A 24,864-nucleotide genomic window follows, 5' to 3' on the forward strand; every position below is an offset into this window, starting at 1 on the left:
GATAAAACTTCCCCAACTCAACTTTTTACAGGAATCCCCTACCCATCCAAACTACTAGTATCACGTAACGACGTACACACCCTTCCCAGAGCACTGGGAAGATAATAATAGGGTGATACCTCGTTTATTGTGGAAGGATCATGCCGCAAGATGGCTGAATCCAACATGAATCATCACCAAAAAGGATGAACCCAACCTGATTTCAGCATTGACGCCTGCTCCTTTCCATCCAGTCCAGAGAATTCCACACCAATAAATTAGAGATATAACTGGGTCCACTGTTGGCTCTTCATCATCCGTCACCTGTTCACGTTGCAGTCATCCATGTACTGGTCATCTTCCTTCAGAAACCTTGTCCAATACCACTTGTACTGGTTGATACCCAGCTCAAGCCATGGCTTCATGTTGCCATTGTAATGCAGTACTGCAGCTTTATTGATGGTATCTCTATCTATACCGTATTTGTGACCAAGACCGGACAAAACCCATGAATCATCAAGGCTGTAGACCAAACCGTCAAATGTCATCAAACTTGCAGACAATGCTCCTGCTCTGAACAAAGGCCCATCCCTTTTCTGCCGTTTATTTTTTAAAACATAAGAGAACACTCGACAATATTTTGACTAATAGTAAGTAAAGATTAATAGAAAACTAGCATGAATTTTGTGAACAACAATAATTAATAACTGAACAAATAGACAAATAAAAAAATAAAGGCAACAGATTCTAGTCTTTTTTAAAGAATATATGCTAACGTAACTCCTCTCTGCATCATTTGACAAAGTCGAAACCAACATTTTTTCATAATAAAGTTGAAACCAACTTTTGGTCTAGCAAACTGCTGGATTAGTTTTTCAACTTTAAAAAAAATACAAGAATTTAAAGCAACTAGGATAAGTTTTGCAGTACTTACTGTTTGGAGCCACTCCTGGTATTTCTGGAACAGATTTAGCTCTCTCCACCTAACCAAATCAATTACATTGAGTCCTGACATCCACACACAGCCATCACCATTCAAAGCTTCTGCATTCAAGTATCCCCTAAGGTGACCAAGCTTTACTCTGCAAAACTCCAATGCACCAATCACTTTCCCTTCCAGGTCAATATTCCACAAAGGTGAAAGGTCTCTCTGAACAACCACATCATCATCCAAGACAACCACCTTTTTTAATTTGCTTAAAATTTCTGGGAGATAAAAGTGTGCTTGGCTAAACACAGACAAGTATTCGGTTCTCTTGGGTGCGACCAAGGCACGCTCGCCACTTCCAATGGTAACACGGAACTCCTCTGATCCACTCAGATGAAACATGTTAGAAGGGTCGGTAGTGATGTATTTCAGCTTATAATCATCTATGTTTTCCACATGAATGGTTGCCAACTCATAATGATTCTTTAAAAACCAGTGCTTCATAGAAAAGTAATTTTCAGTATCTGTAAGCAGATGAAAAACCATCTTAGCATTTTCCTGTGTCACAAGAATAATTCAAGGTTCAGTCTAGCTCAACAAAAGACAGGGAAATGAACTCATTGATGCATTAAATCAATATACCTTAGCATTTGTTACAGTTGAGTTAATGACGACAGATGATGCAAGTATGTTTTTGGAGAAAATAACATAGTGATGAAGGCCTGAGACATCAGAATGGTCAATCTGAGATGACATAGCATGATCTACATGAGATCTGAAATATTCCACGGTCAATCTCATTGACAAACAGTGATGACTTTTAGGCATGGTCTGTACACCAAGATGATACAGAAATGCACTCTGGCGCCTGTGAAAGAGAGCTTCATCCTTAGTCATATCTAGTATTTGTGCCAACTTCTTGTCCACATTATAACAGCCTACGTGCTCTGCTTCAGCTTTGGCTATTGCAGCTCCCATGTTCTGTAACTTCTGCTTGACACTGAGACAGATTGACCATGACATTTTATACTCTCAGTCAGAACTAGTACAGAAAAATATTCATTGTTGACTCAAGAATTGCACAATTAAACTAGTCAAAAAGAATAGTATTCTAAAAGCATTCGTACTGGTATCATCATATTGCCAACTGGAAATCAGAGAGAAACTTATGTGAATCGGATTAGTGTAAAAGGGCCGGCTGCTCAAATCCAATCATGAGCTGGAAAAGCCTCCATTCAAAGCAACCAAACCCACTATCATGTGTATGAAAAAATAGCAATACATTTTTCTAAAAGAAAACTAGAATCGCTTGCAAGAGTAGATGAGCATATTGCATCAAGAGATAATAGCACCACTTGTATGATATTCGACAGTTGGAGAGGAAAAGCAGCTCAGATGGATTGTTCAGTGGTGACCATCAGAAGAAGACTTCCCCTTATTTTTTTGGACAAATGGTTCATGACCATGACAGCTCAAGGCCATGGCCACTGGAAGCTTCAGGTCAGAGTGGAAAAGCTCACATTCTAGGAAGCTAGAGCCAGAAGTGGGAAGCAAGACTGTGCCGTGAAGTCAGAAAGCATTGAGGAAGCATGATTGCAATTGATATGGGTACACAATTTCCTATAATTGGGATCTTCTGTGCCCTAGCAGTTGGAATCATGTTCACCAAGAGTGGAAGAATGAGAACTGCAACTGATTGGGAAGTGTGATTTGTATCTATTGCTGTCTATGAAAGCAATATCAATGCTTTTCTTTGTCAATGAAATGATTTAGTGACATACTTAACGTATAATGCTCTTATAAAACATTATCCTTTTTCATCTCCCACCACTTCCAGTTGAATCCCATTTCTTTGCTAAATTAATCCTCACACATTGCTGCCTGCTTCCTGGATCCCTTCAGAACTTAAAAGGACATGACTTCCCACTTCCATATTTCACTTCGGTAACTGTGGCCATGATTCATGATGTTTGGAGCAAGACTCTAGATACACACCTTTTCGAGCTCTCTAAAAGGGTGATGAACTTTATGATTAAAAATAGTTGAGGATATGTGATGAACAGCTTGCTAGATGACAACCAACCATTATTATGACAAAATCACCACTCAAATGAAACATAGATGGATCTGATTTGACTTCAGTAAGTTATATTTAGCCAGTGCGATCCCTCTGTCATTAAATGGTTTCTGATTGTGTCGAACAGATACAGCTGTGGAAATGGAATATGGATATTTCCATGGAGTTTCCATTAGAAATATTGTCACCAGTAATATATTGCAGGAGTAAAAGTAGAAATTCATCTGATGCATGGACTATTGATATTAGGTAAACCAAGTTTAACACCAATATCTAAGGGTATATTCAAATAATGCAAAAATTAATTACCTGCCCTGAAGGTCATCATCTGTAGTCACATCACTAAGAACACGTTCAAATTCTTGAATGTTTTGCTTTAATTCACGAGTTAATTTTTCATGGGTTTGATTCTTCTTAGCAATGCTTGGATAGAAAGCTCTAGCCATGAACAACCAATCTTTCAATTTTTTCACCAGAGAATCTTTCATTGCTTCTTTGTTTTCCTTACACCATAAACAGTAGCTTCCAAATGTATCTTCACACGATTTATCTGTCTCATCACTGTCCCCAGATTTTGTTTGGTCAATGCCTTCGTCAACTTTATCCTTCAGCTTATTTTGCAGCTACATGTTTAGAAGAAAGTCAAAAGATGATCATGCGTATTCAAGTCAACAGGAAACAGCAATAAACACCAAGCAACTCAAACTTTTAGCTACAGTGTAGCTACAGATGTGCCTAAACTGGAAAAAACGACATGCATTAGACTGAAAACTTACAATCTTGTCACTGTGAGGGGGCTGTACCAAATTCCCCGGTTTGTCACTCTCTCCTGAAATATCAAAACAGAAACTTGAGGAGAAAGAGCATATTGATCCAAAAATTTATTGCATGCTTGTAATGAAATCAAATTCAGATCATACCTTGAACATCACTATAATGGATAATTCCTTCTGGTTTCCTGATGACTTTCATATCAAGGTTACCAGAATGTGCAGCATTCTCCCCTTTGCGAGTATTTGTTACAGCACTCTGTTAACATGAAGAGCTTAAATCAGGTTAGAAACAGAATATGAAGAGCCATTATTTATAAAAAATTTAAAAATATAAAGATCCTGTGAATAGAATACCGAAATGATTTTAAGGGCTTACTACCTATCCCCTTGTTAGCAGCATCTAAAGAGTGGATTGGAGAAGTATTTTAAACTGTCAGGGCTGAAAATCATATTTGCAATGGCAGCAGATAGATACACATTTGTGGTATAATAATAATGATGATGATAACAACAATAATAATAATAAAAATACAGCTTAAGACTTAAATTTCCAGCTTAATAATAATAGTACATGCTTATTGTTTCCTGCTATTCCTAAATAACCTAAACATAATAATGTAATTTAGATACACACAATAGCCATATATCGACTTTCTAATTTTTATCTGCATCAGAGCATGCAACTATGATCTCATGAAAGTTTGGACTGGAACCATTTATATGCTATTTGTACGTATCCCTTTAAGATCCCCTCATGTCATGGCACCAGAACGAGTTCACCTAGGTGAATACATAAATTGTAAATTTTTAATGCTTAATTAACTGAAACCTTAGCTGCTAAAGTGGAATTCAAATGCCATAAAGCACCAGCTATTCTTCCAGTCATGGAAGCAATTCTCATGTTTGAAAGCAAACCAAAATAATGCATTAATGTAAAGAGTAGACCAAGTGTCAACCTAAGAGCCATAAAATTGTTTATCGAAACAAGGAAAACATAATACAAGAGAAAAAGCAACACCATTATAAGTTTGAAACTGGACCAAGCTTGGATGCTCCAATCAAATCCAAGCTTAGTATTTTTCCAGGTTTCACAAGCAAGAAGACAGAGTGAGCTTCGAATTATTATATGGATGATGTATGGATTTTTATATTTATTCAATGTGCTAATATGATGTGTCTCAAATCTGCAATGTCATGAAAATCCAATATTAGATTTGACAAGGCTAGCATATAAAGTCCTTTTCTTGTTTTGGATGCTGGGGAGAAACTTGTCGATTTCTATTCACCAAAAGGTACAACCAGTTGACCCATGCCCTGTTTGTGGTGTCCTACAGCGTAAAAGTCCCAGATCCCACTTGCCCACAAGGGAGTACACCCCAGCTTTGGCCTTGCAATGAAGGATGTGTACCCCTGGTTTTGAACCCGTGCTGCCCCTTCAACTTAGGACATCACAAGCTGCCCCCTAGCCAGATGAGCAAAGCCCTTGTAGGTGCATATAAAGTCTGCTAGAAAAGGGCAAAACCATAATAAGTGAATGGTGGATTATATAGTCTTTCCACATAAAACAACAATAAATAGCTGGTTGGGAACCCCACTATGCAAATTTAATTTGTTAGAAATCAGTGTGAGTGATATTCACCATAAAAAAACAATGGCTCCTTTGAGCACACCTTTAAGAAAGGGAGGCATTCTTGGTTCATGATAGGTAGCATTTCACCTTAAATGTCCCATTTTTGCCACTCATCAAAAGACATCATCATCCCTCCCACAAACTTTAATATGAACCAATGTCGTTAAAATTGGTTCACTAGGTTAATCGGTTTCTTAAAAAAAAAATCAAATTGAATCAAATTGAGCTGAATCGGTCAACTTTTCACCATCAAATAACATGTATCATTTGAAAAAAAAAAAACTTAAAAAAATATTAAAAAACTGAATCAAATCAGCCCTTTTAGAATCACTGTTGGGCCGATTTGATCTGAGATTCTGAATTAGCTGATTCAAACAGATTTTCACAACATTGATCTGAACGAATATTTGGATCAAAATTTTCCACTTAATCATGGGTTCATCAAGATAATGTTCCAAGCACAATCACCAATACAGAATTCAGCCACAGACACCTCCTTGTCCTTGGCCAACAAATATAAGGCGGAACATGTGTTTGACATCCCAACTTAACCACATATCCTTCCAAAACTTCACCTACAATCTAAACCTAGTTTTTTTAAAGAGAAGCAAAATATTATTTAAAAGAACAACAATACAACAACAAAAGGTGTGACCAGATTTCACTGACAGAACAAGTAAAGCAAGATCCACAAACTTTCCCATAAGTAATCCATGAACAATCTATCCAAGAAATATCTTCATCTCCCTATTTCCGTAATGATCCATGAATATCCTCTACCTTCAAAGATGTATTCTCAAACCAATGTTATTACAATCGGTTTGAATCGGCCAATTCAGATCAAATCGGTCAAACAGTGATTCTAAAAGGGCCGATTCAAATTAATTTTTAAATATTCTTTTAAGGGGACTAAAAATAAGTTTAGTACATTTTTAATATCTTTATTTGCAAATGAGGTGTCATTTGATGGTCAAAGCTGACCGATTCAGCTTCGATTCATTTTTTCATTTTTTTAAGAAACCGATTCACCTAGTAAACCGATTTTTACACTAAGGATCTTCTTTATGTGTCTCGCATTTCTCTCCCATAGTGACAAATCTAGCGAGATTTATGAAAATCTAGCGAGAAATTATCCAAAAGTTTAAAATGGTAATTTCTCACGATATTTTTAATTTCTAATCTATTTTTTATTGCCGAGATTTTGCCCAAAAAACACGAGATTTTAAAAAAAAATCAAGTTCTCATGAGTTTTTGGCTGCCGATATTTTGCAGATTTTCAACTTTTTGTCACTATGTTCTCTCCTTCTAAATAAACCACTACACCTGGAAAAAACACCCTCTTTGAGGACCCATTTGGATAACAAGAGGCAAAACCAGGTTTATTAGAAACCCGGTTGTGTTGGTGTTTGAATGACCCAATACCAGAAAAAACAAGTTTGGGTTTCCAAAATCCGGAAAAAAAAAAAGACTGGCCAGTTTCTAGCCACCACCGGCTGAAAAATGGCTGAACAACCCATTATATTTGTTTGCTTTTCAAGGGTCATGGTTAGACCCCGCTGGTGCCTGGTTGAAAAATGGCCAGACATCCCAAAAATGAACAGAAAAGAAAAAAATGGGTATCCATTTCTTCGCCAGCCAAATGGCTGGACAACCATGAAAAAAAAAATCCGTTTACATTCCAACCATTTTCCTTCTGATAGACAAGGGGGCTGTTGAGGCGGTAGGGACCACCGGTCTGACATACCAGGTTGAGAAACCGAGGAGGGTTGAGTTTTTCTAAACTAGGTTTTGAAACAAAACCTGGTTTTCAGCATAAAACTTGGTTTATGTGCAAATCCTAGTTTAAAACTGAGTTTAAATAAACAATAACAATCTCTTTCCTATTTAAGTTCCCATATGCCAGAATAAGGTTACTCACAGAGGATGGCTTAACTCTGTCCAACCTCCAGCCCACACATGCTAAGGTCAGAAACCTTTGAGAAGAATAGGTATTCAGTAAACAAGCACTAACAGCTAGCCAGAACATTTGTCTATAGTAGACACTTGCCAAACTGAAATCCCTTAATTTCAGTTGATTTTGAATGAGGACCAACACACACACACACGCCCACGCGCACATGCACGCACGTACACACACATGCCCGCATGCTCGCCCGCGCACACACACTCGCACAATGTGCCATTAAAGGCTAAAAACTAGTGTTATGGTGTATAAATGTACATTTTACTTTAATATCAACAGCAGCAAGAACTAAATACGCTTCAAATAATACATAAAACCATGTTTTGAGAACACAAAGATAGAAATAAGGGCTGTTGTAAGAAGATTCCATTCTGAATCTAGCAATACTTTGGAATTTTCGCAATATTGCAGGCACACACTGCAAATCTGAAAAGCTTAGAACAAAAATATGCTATTTTTTCAAAAGATAAAATCATAATCTCTTGCAAGGGTATCACAAGATTTTCCAAAGCCTTTCCTAGAACTCTAACATTCAAAAGAGTTATTATGTGCCTTCATTCTTAAATTTTGCTTGAAAATATCCAACAAAAGGTTTTCTCTTGTTTACAATCTTCTAAGTACTTTCATGGTAAGAAAATACTCAAAAGAAATTCAGTCCACTTTGACTAATCCAGTCCACATGCTTAACCAAAGTAACAATGCAACAGAGAGCATCTTTTATCATGCATGATATGCCAAGATCAGTAGGTATTTCATTCAAAGCCAGAAAATAGATTGCTGATGATTAGTTCAAATAAATTGTCAAACATGGTGAAAGGCACATGCTACAAGCACAAAATTGCCTCCTTCACTAGAAGAAAATGCCATCCGGGGCAAAGACGTTGCTTGATCCACCACCCTCCAAAGCATGGGAAAACATCCTTGAAAGAATACCCTTGGTCGGTTGTGAAATACGCACCACAGAATCAGAACTAATGAAAGTATTAGTCACACTTATACAGGAGAAGCAAAACCAATTGATCTCAAGAGCAACAAAATTTCATCAAAACAGAAGAATCCACTTAAACGTAAATAAACTTATTATGGGAGATCGCGGTCCTTTTCAGGATAAATGAAAGCAATCAACTCAGAATATTAAAGAATAAAGAGTTCTTACCAAGATAGCTTCTCTGTCCTCATTCTCGAATCCTGAAGGAAAAGAGAGGGAGGGGTGGAGGGAATGCAAAAAATTAGCTGTCGATTGCACACACAAGCCAAAAGCAAAATAATCGAAGAATACAAATAGACTGATTGCGGTAATATGATAGCCAAAAATGAAGAGAGAGAGAGAGAGAGAAGAAGAAGGTAAAAGGATGGGAAGGGTGTGGGAAAGTAAAAGAGTAGAACACCGTGCTTGCAGGCAGAATAGTAACAGCCGTTGTTTCCATCCCCCAACAGATGCAACCTTCCAATCTGGACCGATCACAAAACCTGTTTTAGGAGAGAGAGGTACATATACAAACTGGAGTTGCCCCAATGCAGGGATACTTTAGACCAATTGGGAAGCGAAAGAAGAACCGGAGCAATAATTGACAATTTCTCTTTTCGGAAAAACAAAACGAAGAGGGACTCCTTTACGGACAGAAAAAAAATCCACACATGGAAGAAGGAAAAGCAATGAGCGAAAAACCAATACCAAAGGTAGAGAACCAAAGAAGCGAAACGCTTCAAAGTTGAGACACCAGATCCGGTGGCGATGAGAAGAGAGAAGGTTTATGTTTGGTTTAATTTGAGGGTAAGAAAGCGATCAGATTAGGGAGGGATCGCACAAAGAAGGACGGAAGGAGGATGGAGACGAGAATCGGAATTGGTTCTGGAATCGAGATCTGGTTTTGAAGAGGGGCCAAATACATACCTGAGTAGCCGGCCTTGCTGTGGAGGCCACCGAGTGAGAAGAGGAGGGGAACCAACAGGGAGAGCACCACCAACCCCATCACGCCTGTTGTGAACTTGTTCCATGCCCCCTTCTTCGCTGAAACCGACGAACCTTTCATCGTCCCTCCTCCTTGAGCCTTCGCCCCCTTCTTCCTCGCACCCCCTGGGGTTTGGAATCGATACTCCTCCACTCTCCCTAACGTCGATCGATAAATCACCTTCGCATCATATCACGTTTATTACTATCATTACGGCGATTATCATCGATGCCACTGTTACATAATGATAATCGATATCTGGAAAAACAACAATAGGAGAGAGAGAGAGAGAGAGAGAGAGCAGATCGAGATCGATCTGCAGATAGATCGCACACTGTCACCTCACCTGGACGTAAAAACTTTGAGTTGCTGAAATTGTAAAAATTAGTAATCACCGAATTAGTTTAAACTTTAAATTTCGTATATCATTATATTAGGAACAAAGGGAGAGTAATGGGGCAAATGAAGGCTGCGAGAGAGAGACCAAATGGGATGCGGTGGCAGGAGGACCATGGATCTGAATTTTTCAAAGATCCAGACCCTCATAACAATGGACCCCTATCGCAACAACCCCCTTTACATATCCTATTTTTACATATAATAAATAGATACATCACGTTTTTCAATCTTATTATTATACCTCAACCAAATACAATCCATTCTTCCGACTTGTTCTTTTTCTTAAAGACGAAAGTACCCCCGCAGAAGAGCCACCGTTTTTATGGATTGTATACAATGTTAAAGGTTATCTTTTGTCAACCGACAGTTGTCTCAAAAAGAAAGTAGAATAAGATAAAAAAAAAAAATAGGAAAAACTAAATAGCCAGACTTTGAAATCCTAAAAAGTAAGATCTCCTAGTCGTCAACGAAGACGCTGGTCATTTCTTTATTTATTTTAAGAAATGATATATATCATAATGAGTCGTTGATGTGTGCGTGTAGGACGGACTTCAATTTATTATGATCTAATTACAACATCCATAATACTACTTTATTAATTTGTAGTAGTAATGTCACAAACATCGTTATCGACAAAATTTCGTTTATCACAATAAATTAAATATTTGCTGACTTTTGAAACAAAAAAAAAAACTTGAAAAAAGTACCGGCATTTATAAAGTGTATTAATGTGTTAAAAGTGATTCAAAAATCTGTTTTATCATGTTAATATTGCTCGGTTCAGGTGCTTTTGCCATTTACCAATAGCGATCAGCGAAGCTGGCATATAAAAGGAAGTTGAATAACCGGTAGAGTATACTAGACAACAATAAACAATATTTTTCCATGCACATATACGATCATACACTCACATTCACACTATTTACAAGAAAACACTACATTTTTCATTCTCTTTTTTTTGTCTGTTCTTATAAATGTGATCAATACTGTTTGTTTTAGTAGAAATTGACCTTTGAATCATGAGAATTATTAGGTGTGTAGGTCATTGTAAATGGTATAAAACGAGCTGAATCACACATGATATGAGAGCCAAAGCACAATTGCACGAGCACACGATAACACAACTGTTGAACGTGCTTCCGCAATTTAATGCTTACGTCCACAATGAAAAAGACTCGCTTTTCACTCCTACTTTTTTCTTTTTTTGAGTGTGTGTGTGAGAGAGAGAGAGAGACCTGATTTATACAAGAAGTTACAATTATAAAGAAACTCAACAACTTATGAGATAAGGAGAGAAAATACTGATCTTCTCCTATCTTCTCTCTTAAGCAACCCACAAGACTTCTAAATGACTTGGAAGTCTTCTTCTTCTTCTTCTTCTTCTTCTTCTTCAAGGATAGTTGCACGTCTGAACTCTCTTTTGATAGCCATGGTCATTTGGTCTTGAATGGACCAGGATCTGGATCCGATTCCTTAAAAATCATGATTCAAAAAACAATGGTCACTCACATGGAGCTGAATGTTTGTTCAAGAGTGACAAACCACTTTATCTGCCACACATGCACACACAATCACACCAATGCACACAATTAATTGCAAACAAACTGTGAAGGACCTGTAAATATACAAGTCCAGTTCCACTCATCCCCCAAGTCATCCCTATCCTCATGCCCACCTTTGAGTTTTCATTGATATGGGTTGTTTTGTTTTGATCAAATCCGACTAGTCAAGAAATGGTTAGATGAATGTATTGGTTGACACAAGGATGAAATGCATGGCCCCTGCACAAGGATGACACACAAATCAAGAAATGGTCCAAATTTTCCACACAAAAAAAACATTAATTTTTTAAGACATTTGAAAATGTCTTTTGCTAATGAAATTAAAAAATATTTACTCTCAACATTTTTCCAGCATTGTTAGATGAAAGGAGACGAATGTATTTGTTCTCCTTTGTTGTTCATCTGGCAAATGGTTTTTTCATAAACGGGTTTTTGAGGAAAGGAAGAGACTTTGCCAATAAAAAGAATGGTCTAGTGTTGCATAAAGCAGATAAGGCTCGATGAATCAGCCCATAATTTGGTTGTGTTCAACCTATGTGAACTTGCTGTGTCCAGTTCAGTTAGTAATCCACTAAATGTGAACCGGTACGGGTCAGTCAACAATATATGCATGTTTGTCTCACAATGATGCTTTCTTATTATCATCATCAAGCCTTACCCCCAACCATAGTGACAAATATCGCGAGATTTTCATTAATCTCGCGATAGTCTATCGAGAAATTGCCTGAAAGTTTAAAACGGCAATTTCTTGCAAGATTTTCAAAATGTTACAAGATTTATGAAAAAAACATAAACACTGCGATTTAAACGTGTTATTTATGTTTTAAATGGCATTTTATCATGAAAAAATTGTGTATTTTTATTTTTAAATAATTTTTATTAATATTTTCTTATAAAAATAACTTTTATATTTTTAATTTATTTTTTATTGCCAAGATTTTGCTGAAAAAATGCGAGATTTATGAAAAAATTCAATTTCTTGAGATTTTTGAAAAACGAGATTTTGCCGATAAAAATGTTTGTCACAACAACCCCAACTATATGGAGTCGATATATTTTTTTATTATTATTAGTTCTATTTTAATGATATACATCATGATAGTGTTAGTGGACGAAAGTAACATCGTGAGCCAAAAAGCTCATTTAGATAATTCTCTCTATTCCAATAAAATGAAACTAGATACAACATGAATTGGCAATAAAACAAATATATAGAATTTATAAGGGCTTCTAGAAAAATAAATTATTCTTTTTGGGCCTATATCCTAATTAATTAACCTTTTACTTGCCAAGATAGAGTTTTTTTTTTAAAGCAAGTTGGGGTTAGGCATACCCCTAACAGCAACAATACCATTGGGTTTTGAACCCGCAACGTCCCAACACATGGTGATGTGCGCTAGTTGCTCTTATCATACAAGTTAGAGTTGAACAAGAGGTTTTCTTCCAAAAAACAAAAAACTGACTCTGTTTCAGAAAATATTTTTTGAGTGCAGGTCTCTTTATGGAATTACCAGAAAATTAAGAACCTCTGTTATAATTTAGGGATACAAATGTTAAATACAACAAAGATTAGTGATATTGTAGTAATTTTATAACAAATAGATAAGGCAAACAAGAATTGAACCGAGTGGAACTTGACCAAAAATACCTAAAAAGATTAGGGGTAATAGGTAATTTTTCCTGATTGGGGATATGATCAGTATTTCTAAAAAAGACCAGGGGTAAAGTTATACTTTTACTGGTAGATGGGTATAAAACCTACCCTTCTCAAAAAAATCGGAAGCTGCTGGATGAAGCTTCCATCTGTTCTTCTGTGTTTTTTATTTTTTTTTTCAGTTGGCGAGAATGCCAATCTATCTTCAGTCGTTCGTCGGAAAAGAAAAGCAGAGTCAGTTTGTTCTCTGTCGAAAAGCTTTTGTTGAAGCTTCTGCCCGTGTTCTGCCTTTTTTCAGTTGTCGAAAATGTCGATTGACGTCGATCGTTCATCAGAAAGAAGTGAAGCTCTGTTGATCAGAAGCTTCTGTTTGAGTTTTTTTTTTTAGTCGGTGAAAACGCCGATCTATGTCGGCCATTCACCGGGAAAACAAACAAAATATGAGTTGGATCCAGTTTGGTCGCCGAAAAAGAAAAGAGGAAAATGCGATAAAAAAATAGTGATCAACCCCTTAATATATATATATATATTATGCCAGGGATCTTCCCCTTTTTTATGGTTTTTTTATTTCTCAACTGGTGAGAGAAGTATCCGGGGTTCGATTGCCTTGCTGGGGTTGTTGTTAGAAAAAAAAAAAAAAAACTACAGAGATGAGGCCGTCCTCTAAAGAAGAAAGAAAACAGAGACTGATCGGTCATTCAGTTTGCCATTCTTCGATGAAAAAAAAGAAAAAAAATGTAATGCTCCCCCATTTTTTTGTTTTTTTTTTGTGTGTGTGTTTTTATAATCCCCTTGCCAATGGGATGAATCATTCTTTTTCTCTTCTGACGGAGGTCCCTGGGTACTGACGACCCAAAAAAATTTATTTTAAAAAAATTATGTTCCTCTTTCTACAATAAACCATCCGGTTTGATCACTTTTAAAAAAAAAAAAAATTAAACCATCTGGTTTGATCACTTTGCCAGATGGGTCATCTAAAAAAAATATGTTAATAATCTGGTGACTTTTAAAAAAAATAAACCCCCATTTTTTTTTATTACATTATTTTTTTTTTAAGGTCGCCTCATGCAGGCGGCCTTCTGCAATAGTTATGCGAGTGAAGAGGGTAAAAAAATTGATAAAAAATATCACCAACAGACAAAAAAAAATACTAAGGGGTCGTCGATTACTGGCGGTCCTTAAAAAAAGGTTATGCTCTTTCCCCTTTGTTGTGGTTGTCTACAACAAGTGACTTTCTAGATAGTAAAAAGAATCCTTTTTTTTTACTATCACCAGCAGACCCGAGACCAGGTTTGCGTCGCTTGTTACTATCAAATAGAAGCAAAGGTCGCCAGAATCCAGCGACCTCTTCTAATGAGTCTTATATAAAAGAAGTGATTAACCTCTACTAATTTCCTATGTTTCCCTGAACTAAGAACGAGTGCCGATGGCCCCGAGCGATGACAGACGATGGAGTTGCGATATGTGAAGGAGCCTTTGTAGTCAACAACCTTGGCTTTGATACCACTGAAGGATCGAATCAGACAGAGAGGGATTGAGGGAGGTATTTACAACCTTCTTCATGAGGGATTTGCTCTCACACAATATTTGGTTAATCCAGTGAGTAAGCCCTCTCTCATATATATAAAAGAGTAAAGTAGATGGGAGTTTACTCCCTCCTGGTAGCCAATAACCCAGCTAAAATTCAAGTTTATCGTTTCACGAATGAACTTATCTAGAATGAAGCGTGCTTCATTTTAGATAAGGCCCTCATCTGGGTGGTTTCACCTGTTAGAGAGAGAGTGGGCACACCTCTCTCTTCAACGGGTGAGACTTTCCATGAAACATGGCCATGGAGATCATATGTGATCAACAAATACTTCCTAATTTACAGAAGAATCCAAGAATAAAAATTTTTGTAATTTATTTAAAAACATCCTCAACGATCATCTATAAATTTTCTATAGGGCACATATAGCATCTGTCCTTATACAAAAACAGGTAATGACAATAACCAAAAACAAAAATATACTAATGCATGCATTATAGCAGGAGTGTGCATTGAACTTGATTTCTGTACATTTGTCATCAAATAAAAGTCATAGGAAACAAAGTAACAATTTAGAGCATTTGTTCAATTAAGAAACTAAAACCAGCTTCCTTTTAATTTGATAGAGAAGAGATAGTAGATAATTGCATGAGAGCATTTCCTATGTTAATGATAGAATGGCCCATGTCATTTTCCCCTTCCCTTGCCAGGAAATGGGATAGTGAAGTTTGCGTATATAAAACAAAAGTAACATGATTGGCAGCATAACACCCATGACTTGCTAAATTATTGTTAAAGATGAAGTTAAAAATGTTCAAAATTCTCAAATGGTCGAGATGTGACATCATTTTTTAGGTATATATGGTTTAGTCTGTACATGGTTAACTCACCAAAAGCCCCAACATACTAAGGCCTGATTTTTTCTTTTTCACTATTTTTCTCTTTGAAAGGTAATTAGGAATGAAGATTGCAAAGTGATGGTGCAGATTAAAGTCATGTGTGCAAAGTAAAAGCAATCTCGAACGAAGACTTCAAGATGATGGTATACATATAACTTTCAAGAGAAAGTGTGAAAAGGCTTATTAGCAAATCCACCATAGTTCTTGAATAATAAAACTCTTACAAAAAATGAATGTATTGTACAACAAATATAACATGTTTTTTCGAATGTCTTAAGATTTCTAAAATTCGTCTGTTGTCAAAAATTGCAAATAGAAAATTTTTAGAACCTCATATATTGTGTGAACCTCATTTCTGTAACCTTCACTTAAATGTACATTTGCACCTTGTTTTTTTGGTCCTCATGAAGCGTGCAAATATAACTTATGTGAACCTCCTTATGATTTTAACTTCACAAATACCTTGGTAAAATCACATATTTTTATCAAAAGTCATTATATATTGTGTGAACCTCCTGTAATCCTCACTTGAATGTATATTTGCACCTTGTTTTTTGAGGTCCTCACAAAGCGTACACATATAACTTATGTGAACCTCACTTAATCGTAACTTTGCAAATAACAAAGTAAAATCACATATTTTATAAAAGGATCACATATATAATTGTACGGAGAGACACAAATATGTTACTAACTATGCAAATACCATAGTAAGATCACATATCTAAAAGTTGGATGTTCTTTTGTGTTTGTGGTTTTTTTACTAGAATAAATGCGACTCTTCGAGGGTATAAAAAAGTGATTTTTGCACTCTAGATCTATTTTCACATATTCTAGGGTTTCTTTGTGGTCTCCAACTATTTTTATCTTTCGCAAACAAAAAAATAGTAACTTTTTTTACAACTATTTCTGGCCACTTTTTCAACAATTCATTGGCTGCACTTCACCATTTTGTTTTCTAGATTGATGGTCAGCGAGTTTTCCAGTAAGCATATTCTTAATGACAAGTTTTTCGGTAAGCATAGTATTTTTAATGATTTTTTTTTATAAGCACATTCTTAGTGATGAGTTTTTTGATAAGCGAAGTATTTTCGATGAGTTTTTCAGTAACTATTTCCCTCAATGTTTATAAAACATTGAGAACACTGAGTCTACATATTTCAACCTTTTTCTATATTGTTGAATCTCCTCTCTTGTACTTCTTTTTATCCTTCATATATAAAATGTGTCTACAATCAATACATTGAAAAACATAAAAACTATAGCAGTATTAATTTACCTTCCTAAACGTTGGGTTTTATTAATGAATAGTGGTCCAACTATTTGGTTTAATGGCTTGAGGCTCTTTCTTCTAAAGTGAAACAATGAGGTAACCACGCGTTGGTGATGTCTATAAGTGCTTTCATCTTCTAATGCCTAGAGGCATTACAATTTTTCTTTTATTATATGATACAATTAAACATTATTTGATGCTTTTTAAGCATGCTTTTTAGTTAGTTTTTTTGGAATGCTTAATTTTTTTAAAGTTATTTTGTATGTTGTGGTGTTGTTCATTGATAAATAAATTTTATACTTCATAGTATTGTATGTACTTTAATGTCAAAGGTAGTGATTTTATATCTATTGCAATATATCTTTTTGAAACTTCTTAAGGTCTATATGTTAAAGGAAAGGCTTTATGGGTTACTTGGCTTCTATTAAAAGTACACTTTGTAGAGTTTGACAGAATATGTTGGTTGAGATGTCTATGTCTGAGGAGTCCACACACATATCGTCAAATAGTGTTAGAGCGCAATAAGAACTGCCAAAGAAGAAATAAGTATTAGGTCATTTTGTGTACTATGATGTACGTAAGAAACTTGACACATGGATAGAGAGGGAGCTTGCAATTAACAATTCCTACTTGGTGCAAAACTAAAGCAGAATGTGTAAAATGGATGAAAAGTTTGTTGTCACAATCATGTCTCTCATTCCGAAAGCATCTAAGGCCGTAGAGGTGGAGGTGGACTCAACAAACAAGAAGTTTGATCCATGCACTTAGTCTGAAGTCGTTGCTAGCCTCAATGACTTGATAGATGAAGTTGAAAACGTAGCCATAAAGAATGTGGAGGATATAGGGGCAGAAAAAGCACCTTGGCAAGGGAAGGAGGCCTTTCAGCAAGGGGAGGAGGCACCTTAGTAAGGGGAGGATACAGAGAAAAAGTGCAAGCTCCATGGGCGAGATAGAAGCTGAGAAGAAGGTCAAGTGCTCGTAGACATGTACTTTTTTCAATTTTTATGTTTTATATACATGTTTCTAAGATATTTACCACATCGTGTTATTATGTGCACAGGCTCCTGCTTTACGCTATTTACTTTGCAATCACACTATTATCTGAACAAGTTCTTGCTTTTAATAAATATAATTGCATTGTAATAAGCATACAAATGATGTTTGATCTCTATCGCTCAAAGTGATTCAAAAGCCTTGCCACGTTTAAAACATTGTTTGGCAAAGAAATCTCTATTGAAAAAGTTTTAGATTTGCACAAAATTGTATTTATGTAAACATCTAAGTCACCAAAGTAAGGCCTAACTAAGACTTAGTTTTTTGATAAACCATGAGAGATGCAACATATGCACATCTATCAAAAAATAAAAGTAACATTTTTCATTAAACAGGGGAGTTGTTACCGAAATTTTTGACAAGATGCTCTTCGAGATAAAAGGAACATAGTATTTTTTTACGTTCAACAGGGAAAATGTTGCTAAAATTTTTGGCAAATGATTACTAAATGACATGTTTATGTCTTCGAACAAGCGTACGATTTTTTCTGTTAAACAAGGAAGATACTGCCATTTTTTTTTGGCAAAATACTCACCTAAGCTAGTAGAGATGACATGAAGATGCCTTTGTTATTAGAACCCTTCCACGATTACTTATTCTATTTTCGCTTTTAAGGGCATCATACTCGTAAGGGCCACTAACACAAGAGTAGCTATTGCGCCTTGTTAGGTCAGCGCTCATTGCAGCTAAATATGCCTGGACATTCGACTAAAAGTAATCCTTGATTATGCATGCCCCTGTAAACTACCATCACAAGAACAATACTCGTACGCACCATTATACTAGAGCTAGTTATCCACCTGCAATGGGGTGAAGTGCTCGTGAAAGCCATAAACACCAAGAGCGATGCTTGCATGAATATAAATAAACATAACGATAGTCCCTGTCTATACAAAAACCGACCCATGCTTCAAAAAATTGGTTGGGTTGGGTTCATATTTCTCTTTGTGCAAAATGTACTGATTGCGTATGTGACACTCGATGTTCTAATAATAAAGTTTATATCGTCGAACCCCTTCAGGACTTATGCTCATTAAGAAAGATGATGACAATACTACCTCAAATGACATATTTTATCTTATGAACCAAATAGTTTATGTGGTCTTTCGATCACTCAGAGGTTAGGAGGTCAGGTTATCCCTAAGACCTAGGGGTTGACCTCGCTACTCTAGTAGTATGATGCATCCGAACTAGCCTGGCGGGAGTCTCACGACAAAATCTATCGCTCAACTACAAACAAGGTCACTCAGGCATCTGAGAACAAAAATACATAGCATAAGAAACACCTAGATGACTTCATTTGACATCAAAGTTTTGCTCTCCCTTGTACTCGGGGTGAACTTATAATTATCGAAACAATGCATTAGTCATATGTACAATAACTAATGAATGTACGTTAGTACTACTCATGTATCACCTTATGTAAGGTACTGATATTGGTATATTATTGAATAGATCAGTAGAAGGAACCAAATTGTATCCGCATGGCTAAGCTAGGTTCGAGAAGTTCCTGCTTCAGTCCATACGATAAGTACATGCTAAAACGTGGAGACTTGGGCTATAATATTTTCAACTGTGATTCTAAAGTGACTTTTTGTGTCTTTAACATATTATACTTGTTAGAATTGAAATGATTTTCTACTAGACTAGGAATGGTCCTGACCATGTTTTATGAAGATACAGGTACTGAACCTACGGTGTGATATGTAGAGCAGGATGACATCAAAATCTAGGGTTATTCAAGATTTTGTTAGACATTTCATTTACAAATCCAATATCTAATACTACTTTACTAATTAGTATTGTTTGTAACAAATAACTCATTTTGGTTTGCTTAAATAAAATAATTTTTGGTGGACAACGAGTGATTGACCATATACCCGTAACCTGTCGAGTATCTTCTAAAATTGATGACTAACTATCATCTATTTCCGCTGCTAAAGTCTTTTTTAAATTTTGCTGCAAAAAAAAAAATTATGAAATTTGGACAAGTGTTGTTTTGAAAATCCGGAGCGTTACAAATAACCAAGAGTTATGATTTTTTAGAATTCTGCAATAAATATTAAAAAAACATGTGATATTCTTATAAAATATGTGAATTTACTTCATAGCTGGTACCATATTTGCGTCTCTTCGCATAATTATATATGTAAGTTTACTCTGTTATTTGAGAAGTTATGATTAAAAGATGTTCACATAAGTTATATTAATGCACTTCATGAGGACCGCAAAAAATAAGGTACGGATATAAATTTTAGTGATAGTTATAAAAACAAAGTTTGCAAAATATACAACGGGTTTGGTAAAAAATATGTGATTTTACTAAGGCATTTGCGAAGCCATGATCATAAGAAGGTTTACATAATTTATATTTGCGTATTTCACGAAGATTACAAAAATTTAGGTGCGAACATATATTTAAGTGATAATTAAAGAAAGAAGAAATAAATTTTTTTTGCGATTTTGGTATGTAATTTTGCTAAGGTATTTATGACTATACGATTAACAAAGAATATCACATAAGTAACATATTTTTTTAAGGCTTCTTGAGGACCATAAAAAAATATATGTAAATATATATTTAAGTGAGATTTTTCCTTAACCTACAGGCCAAAAGATATATCGCACAAACTTTGTGAGATTACTTTGTGGGAAGAATAAAAAAAGGTCTTAAAAGGTTTATTATTTGCAGTTTTGAATAGATGGTAAATTTTAAAAATTGTAAAGCATTCGAATATGTGTCGTACAATATGATTATCTTTCAAACTCTTAAGCATAATTCATTTCATCCTTCCTCCGAAAAAAAAAAACTTGGGGGGGGGGGGCGTTTGAGTTTCCTAAAACAACGCTTTTAACCTTGCTTTTTATTAAATGTTTGAATGCCATTTTTTTAGCCAAAGTGAAGGGCAGATATATAATTTCAAAGGGTAAACAACAATACCACTCTGTGCATGGGCCTGCCATTGCTTTATCCTGTTTGGGTACGTAAGGGTGGGTGATCGTGTCTTCAACCCAGAGTTTCACCTTCCTAGGGGAAGCGGGCTCAGCACCCGGTTTTCAGTAAAGGTTCCTTATAAAAAAATTGAAAAGAAAAAATAAAAAGTAAAAAATAAAATAGGCTGTCTGTCATTGGAACAATTTCTTGGAAAGTCGGCATTTATCTTTGTCCATCTGTTAAATTTCTGAAGGGGCTGCTTAATATCGGAGAAGCGTGGTTGTTCGACAAGTCCTACCTGGATTGCTCTCGCAACTCTTACTCCGGAAATCCACTGCTTTTGATGTGACATGCAAACGATTGACCACGCCGCCTGAGATTGGGGGCTGTCCCTGTTTGTTTTAGCTTACTGAAAGGTCGTGGTGGCGATCAGAGGAGAAACCCTTTCCTTCCCTTCTCCTGGCAGAGAGAAACTTGGCAGCAGCAGCAGCAGCAGCAGTAGCAGTAGCAGCACTGACTCCTGTGGCCAAAAAGTGAGAAGAGGAAGGGAGTTCAGAACGTGCGTGAGTAATTTGCCGTAGCTGTTTATTGCGTGCGTGTGTGATATTTTGGGCTTTAGGTCGATTGCCTTTGTGGAGAGGCGTCTTCTCAAGGTGCGGCAATGATAGCATGCCTGTTTTCTGTTTCGTCGAATCTCCAAATCGTTGTTTCGGTTTACGTCAAGTCTCATTATGAGAGGACAGGGCCAAGTATGTTTCACAATCGACCTGTTACCTGTGGCGGAACTCATCTTCGATCGGTCAATAAACCCTACCGACGGAACCTCTCGTCCTAGTCCGGTGCGTTTTGGCTTCATATCATACATTCGAACTGGGTTGCGTGAAAGGGCTGCCTTCTTGGATGAGGGAGGTTAACCTGAACGTGCTTTCACGTAGTGGTCTCCTTCCTTTGTTGGACTTCATGAGTCCCCCCTTCGTCATCTTGCTAGAAATCGAGAGAAAAAAAGAAGAAGAAGAAAAAAACAGATAGGATATAACGTCCGTCCCTTGTGTCTCTACTATCAACCGTTGGCAGGTCGGGACCTGACTAATGAGTATGGGTAAGTTTTCTTGACAAGGGGGTTCTGGGACGGAACTAGGCCACGCCAAATATGAAATAAAAACCTTTCTGTTTCAGGATTCTCACGGCCTTCTTCCTACCAACTCCTGTCCCTCCTTCCTTGTTTCAATTCTTTTTCGAGTGTTTGATGTCAATGCTTTGGGGCTTTGCCTTGGAATGTTCACAAAGGTGTAGCAACGTAGGACTTTTTGGAGTTTCATCTGTGCGTTGGCACATGTTCTACGTATCTCTCAGGTTGTCCGATGCTAATTCAGCGATTATCTGCCATATGACATTGCTGATTGTGTCGTGCAGCTCATCTTGTCGGCGTGCATATTCATTACCTCGCACCGAAGAATTGCGGACATGTCTTACTCCCAAAGAACAACTACATTTATTGGTGGATCTGATATGAAAGAGCAGATGCTCTGCCTCCCTTCTGTTTTGGCCGGGATTCTAATGTGCACCATTGTAAGTCACTGTCATGCACAATGAGCTTACTGATGCTGTCCCATTTCTTTCATCTGTTTCCATGACTGATGACTTCTTTTGATTAATGACGATGTCGATTGATGCTGGTCCATTTTTTATTGAACTCAGAAGTCAAGGTTATGGTCTGATCCTGTGAGAAAATATCATCCACTGGATTCAGGTCTGACAAAGCAGAGGCTTTGATCCTCAGGTTTTCAGAATGGATTCTTATAAAAGCACACTTTTCCTTTCACCCATTTGTGATAGGCTAATGTGAAAGTATGAATTCAATTTGATTCGTCCTGGCTAGTCAGACTTGGATGGGCAGAATATTTCTAAGATATTTCACAAAAATGTGTTTCTTCAATATAGCTGCTGCTGCTATGCTTGAGGACACCTAAACAAAACACTATAAGAGTTTTGTTGGGTAATTGCCACAAGGCATCTGGTAAAAGGAATAATTGGAGGCCGTTCTTTAGGAAAGTTGAACCCTTGTCATCATCACCTCTTTTATAATTTTTGTTTTGGCTTGTTCTAAGACTTAGCGTATTTGCACGATTTCTGGTTATTCATATTTTGCACGTTCTATTGATTACGTAATGTGTTGGAGCTGTCAAAAATGTAGATTTATCTAGGAAAATTTAGTATCTTAGTCACTATCTCTAGAATTTCTGTTGCACTTAGATCAGATGGTCCCATTCTTGTGTGTTAAATGGCTTCTTCTGGATATTTGTGCCTGCAATTATGTATCCATGCAAGCAATTTCAAAGTGGGATTTTAAAGGCTCATGGATATTTGTGTGCATGTTAGGGTCAACCAGGTGCACCTACAGTTATCTAGGTAGAAATCATGGGTGTAAGCAGCATCTGCTCAATCTAATCCTATAGGTCTGTTCAGCATAGTCTATTTGTTAGGGTTCACACCTTTGATCATGGACGTAGAAACACATTTCTTAAGTTATGAAATTTAGTACATCTTGGGCTGTTGGTTTTTGAATCGATAAGTCTGTATGCACATCACAATCACATGATCTACAACTTGTTTTCCACTAAATAATGTATGCACATCATAATTGTGGGGTCTAATAAACAAAATAACACAAAACACACACACACACATATAAATTGTGTTCTTTTGTTGATTATATGTATCATAGTCACAAATATTGCCCAAATCTTGAAAATCTCGTGATAGAATCACAATCGGTGATAATCCCAATAATTTCGTGAGATTTTCAAAATCATGCTTATCTTGTGAAATTATCGCGATCTATTGTGCTTTTATCATGGATAAAAAAGCACTCTAAGGCACCAAAAGAAAGTATTAAAAGCAAGAGCATTGGGGAGGCCACCTTTTTTTTTTGGGTAGTTGCAAAACCCGCTTTTCGGAAAAAGCTAATAAACAAGGGCTGCATTTCACGAGTCTCAACATGAACAATGACTTTAAATTTGAATGTCCACTGTATAGAGGGGAACATACCTCTTAAACAAAAGCGGGAGCGGCGGTAGTCCCCCCTCCCCCTTGATATGGGACTATTTTTTGTCCCATTCTTTTTACCTTGATATGCGTGAGAGGCAGTCGTACCAATATTTTCCCCAGTTTTTTTTTTTTAAAAAGCAAGGATTTTGAAAATCTCTTGAGATATTCCAATGTCAAGAATGACATTTGTGACTACAATATGGACATCATAACTGTGGGGTCTACTCAACAAAAACCACAAAACACACACACACACACACATATATATATATGTTTTTTGTGTTAAATATTATGTTTTTCTCTATATGTATATACATGTTATATATGTATATGGTATATATATACATGTATAAGTTATAGTAGATTTATTTAGGACTTAAAATGTATTTTTTATCTTGATTTATTTTTTGTATTTGAAATAGCTAGGATGGACTAGCCATTAGACTAGTCTAACAGCTAGTCCTTTGGCCTCTTTTGTATATATAATTTGATCTCCCTATTCACTCTTCTATGCATTCTTCTTGATGCATTTTATAATTAATAAAATTATATTTTTTTAATATTGTGAGTATTCTCTAAGTGCATTTGTGTGTGCTCTCTTGCCTATAAGTGGCATTGTGTTGTTTCCCTATTGTTGAGTGCATTATAATGACCAAAATACCCTTAATGGGCACTGCCTATTACATCAATGTGTGTATATATATAAGGTGTGATTGATTGCAATGAAAATTGCATTTTTATTATCACAACACATCTTCGAAGGTTTGAAAATAATAACACCCATATCTCTGAAAAAATTCCTTAGCTATACAAGCTCCATGGTTGCTGTAGTCATTGCATGATATTCAACTTTAGTAGAAGATAATGAGACTTTCTGCTCCTCTTGCACTTCTAAGAAATCAAAGAATCCCTTAAAAAGACACAAAAGCCAATTAAGATTCTATCATTATGGTTTTCACCCCAATCTTCATCAGTGTAAACAATTAAATCTAAAGAAGAAGATGATGGTAAGAAAAGCCATTTAGTTATGATTTTTTTTAATGTATGTGACTATCCTTAAAACTGCACTCATATGCACTGTGGTTGGAGCATGCTTAAATTGACTCACTGAATGAACAACATGGGCTATATCTGGTCTGATGATAGACAAGGGAGAGATCTAATCAGTTGTTTGTATGGTATAGGATCTTCAAGCAGAGTCACATCTTCTA

General features: G+C 36.3%; 2 protein-coding genes and 1 non-coding gene across 7 annotated transcripts in view; 2 read left to right on the plus strand and 1 right to left on the minus strand.

Annotated features, from left to right (window-relative positions):
* Positions 1 to 9,657, minus strand: part of LOC149842766 (putative galacturonosyltransferase 7) — a 9,849-nt gene extending 192 nt beyond the window's left edge. The window contains exons 1-8 of one of the 2 annotated variants that reach the window (XM_090001568.1): positions 9,245 to 9,657; positions 8,507 to 8,538; positions 3,905 to 4,013; positions 3,761 to 3,813; positions 3,294 to 3,607; positions 1,550 to 1,907; positions 914 to 1,465; positions 1 to 575 (exon numbers count right to left, since the gene is read on the minus strand). The exon at positions 1 to 575 is cut by the window's left edge and continues 192 nt beyond it. In XM_090001568.1, the coding sequence (XP_089857694.1) occupies positions 300 to 575; positions 914 to 1,465; positions 1,550 to 1,907; positions 3,294 to 3,607; positions 3,761 to 3,813; positions 3,905 to 4,013; positions 8,507 to 8,538; positions 9,245 to 9,383 (1,833 nt within the window). In that variant the 5' untranslated portion in view covers positions 9,384 to 9,657 and the 3' untranslated portion in view covers positions 1 to 299. The remainder of the gene's footprint in view (positions 576 to 913; positions 1,466 to 1,549; positions 1,908 to 3,293; positions 3,608 to 3,760; positions 3,814 to 3,904; positions 4,014 to 8,506; positions 8,539 to 9,244) is intronic. The other variant, XM_090001569.1, reaches the window with a different exon arrangement.
* A 1,768-nt stretch (positions 9,658 to 11,425) lies between these two features.
* On the plus strand, positions 11,426 to 11,526 carry LOC149842767 (U6 spliceosomal RNA). Its single transcript, XR_016431210.1, has one exon. It is a non-coding gene; the product is annotated as a U6 spliceosomal RNA (small nuclear RNA).
* Positions 11,527 to 20,882: 9,356 nt separating this feature from the next.
* The window catches only part of LOC149842768 (TRAM, LAG1 and CLN8 (TLC) lipid-sensing domain containing protein), a 111,973-nt gene continuing 107,991 nt past the window's right edge, over positions 20,883 to 24,864 (plus strand). Inside the window, exons 1-2 of one of the 4 annotated variants that reach the window (XM_089999416.1) lie at positions 20,883 to 21,168; positions 22,019 to 22,174. In XM_089999416.1, the coding sequence (XP_089855542.1) occupies positions 22,070 to 22,174 (105 nt within the window). In that variant the 5' untranslated portion in view covers positions 20,883 to 21,168; positions 22,019 to 22,069. The other 3 variants (XM_089999417.1, XM_089999415.1, XM_089999414.1) reach the window with 3 other exon arrangements.

This window comes from Nuphar pumila, chromosome 3, assembly GCF_984573655.1.
Source record: "Nuphar pumila chromosome 3, dmNupPumi1.hap1.1, whole genome shotgun sequence".
Taxonomy (NCBI): Eukaryota; Viridiplantae; Streptophyta; class Magnoliopsida; order Nymphaeales; family Nymphaeaceae; genus Nuphar; species Nuphar pumila.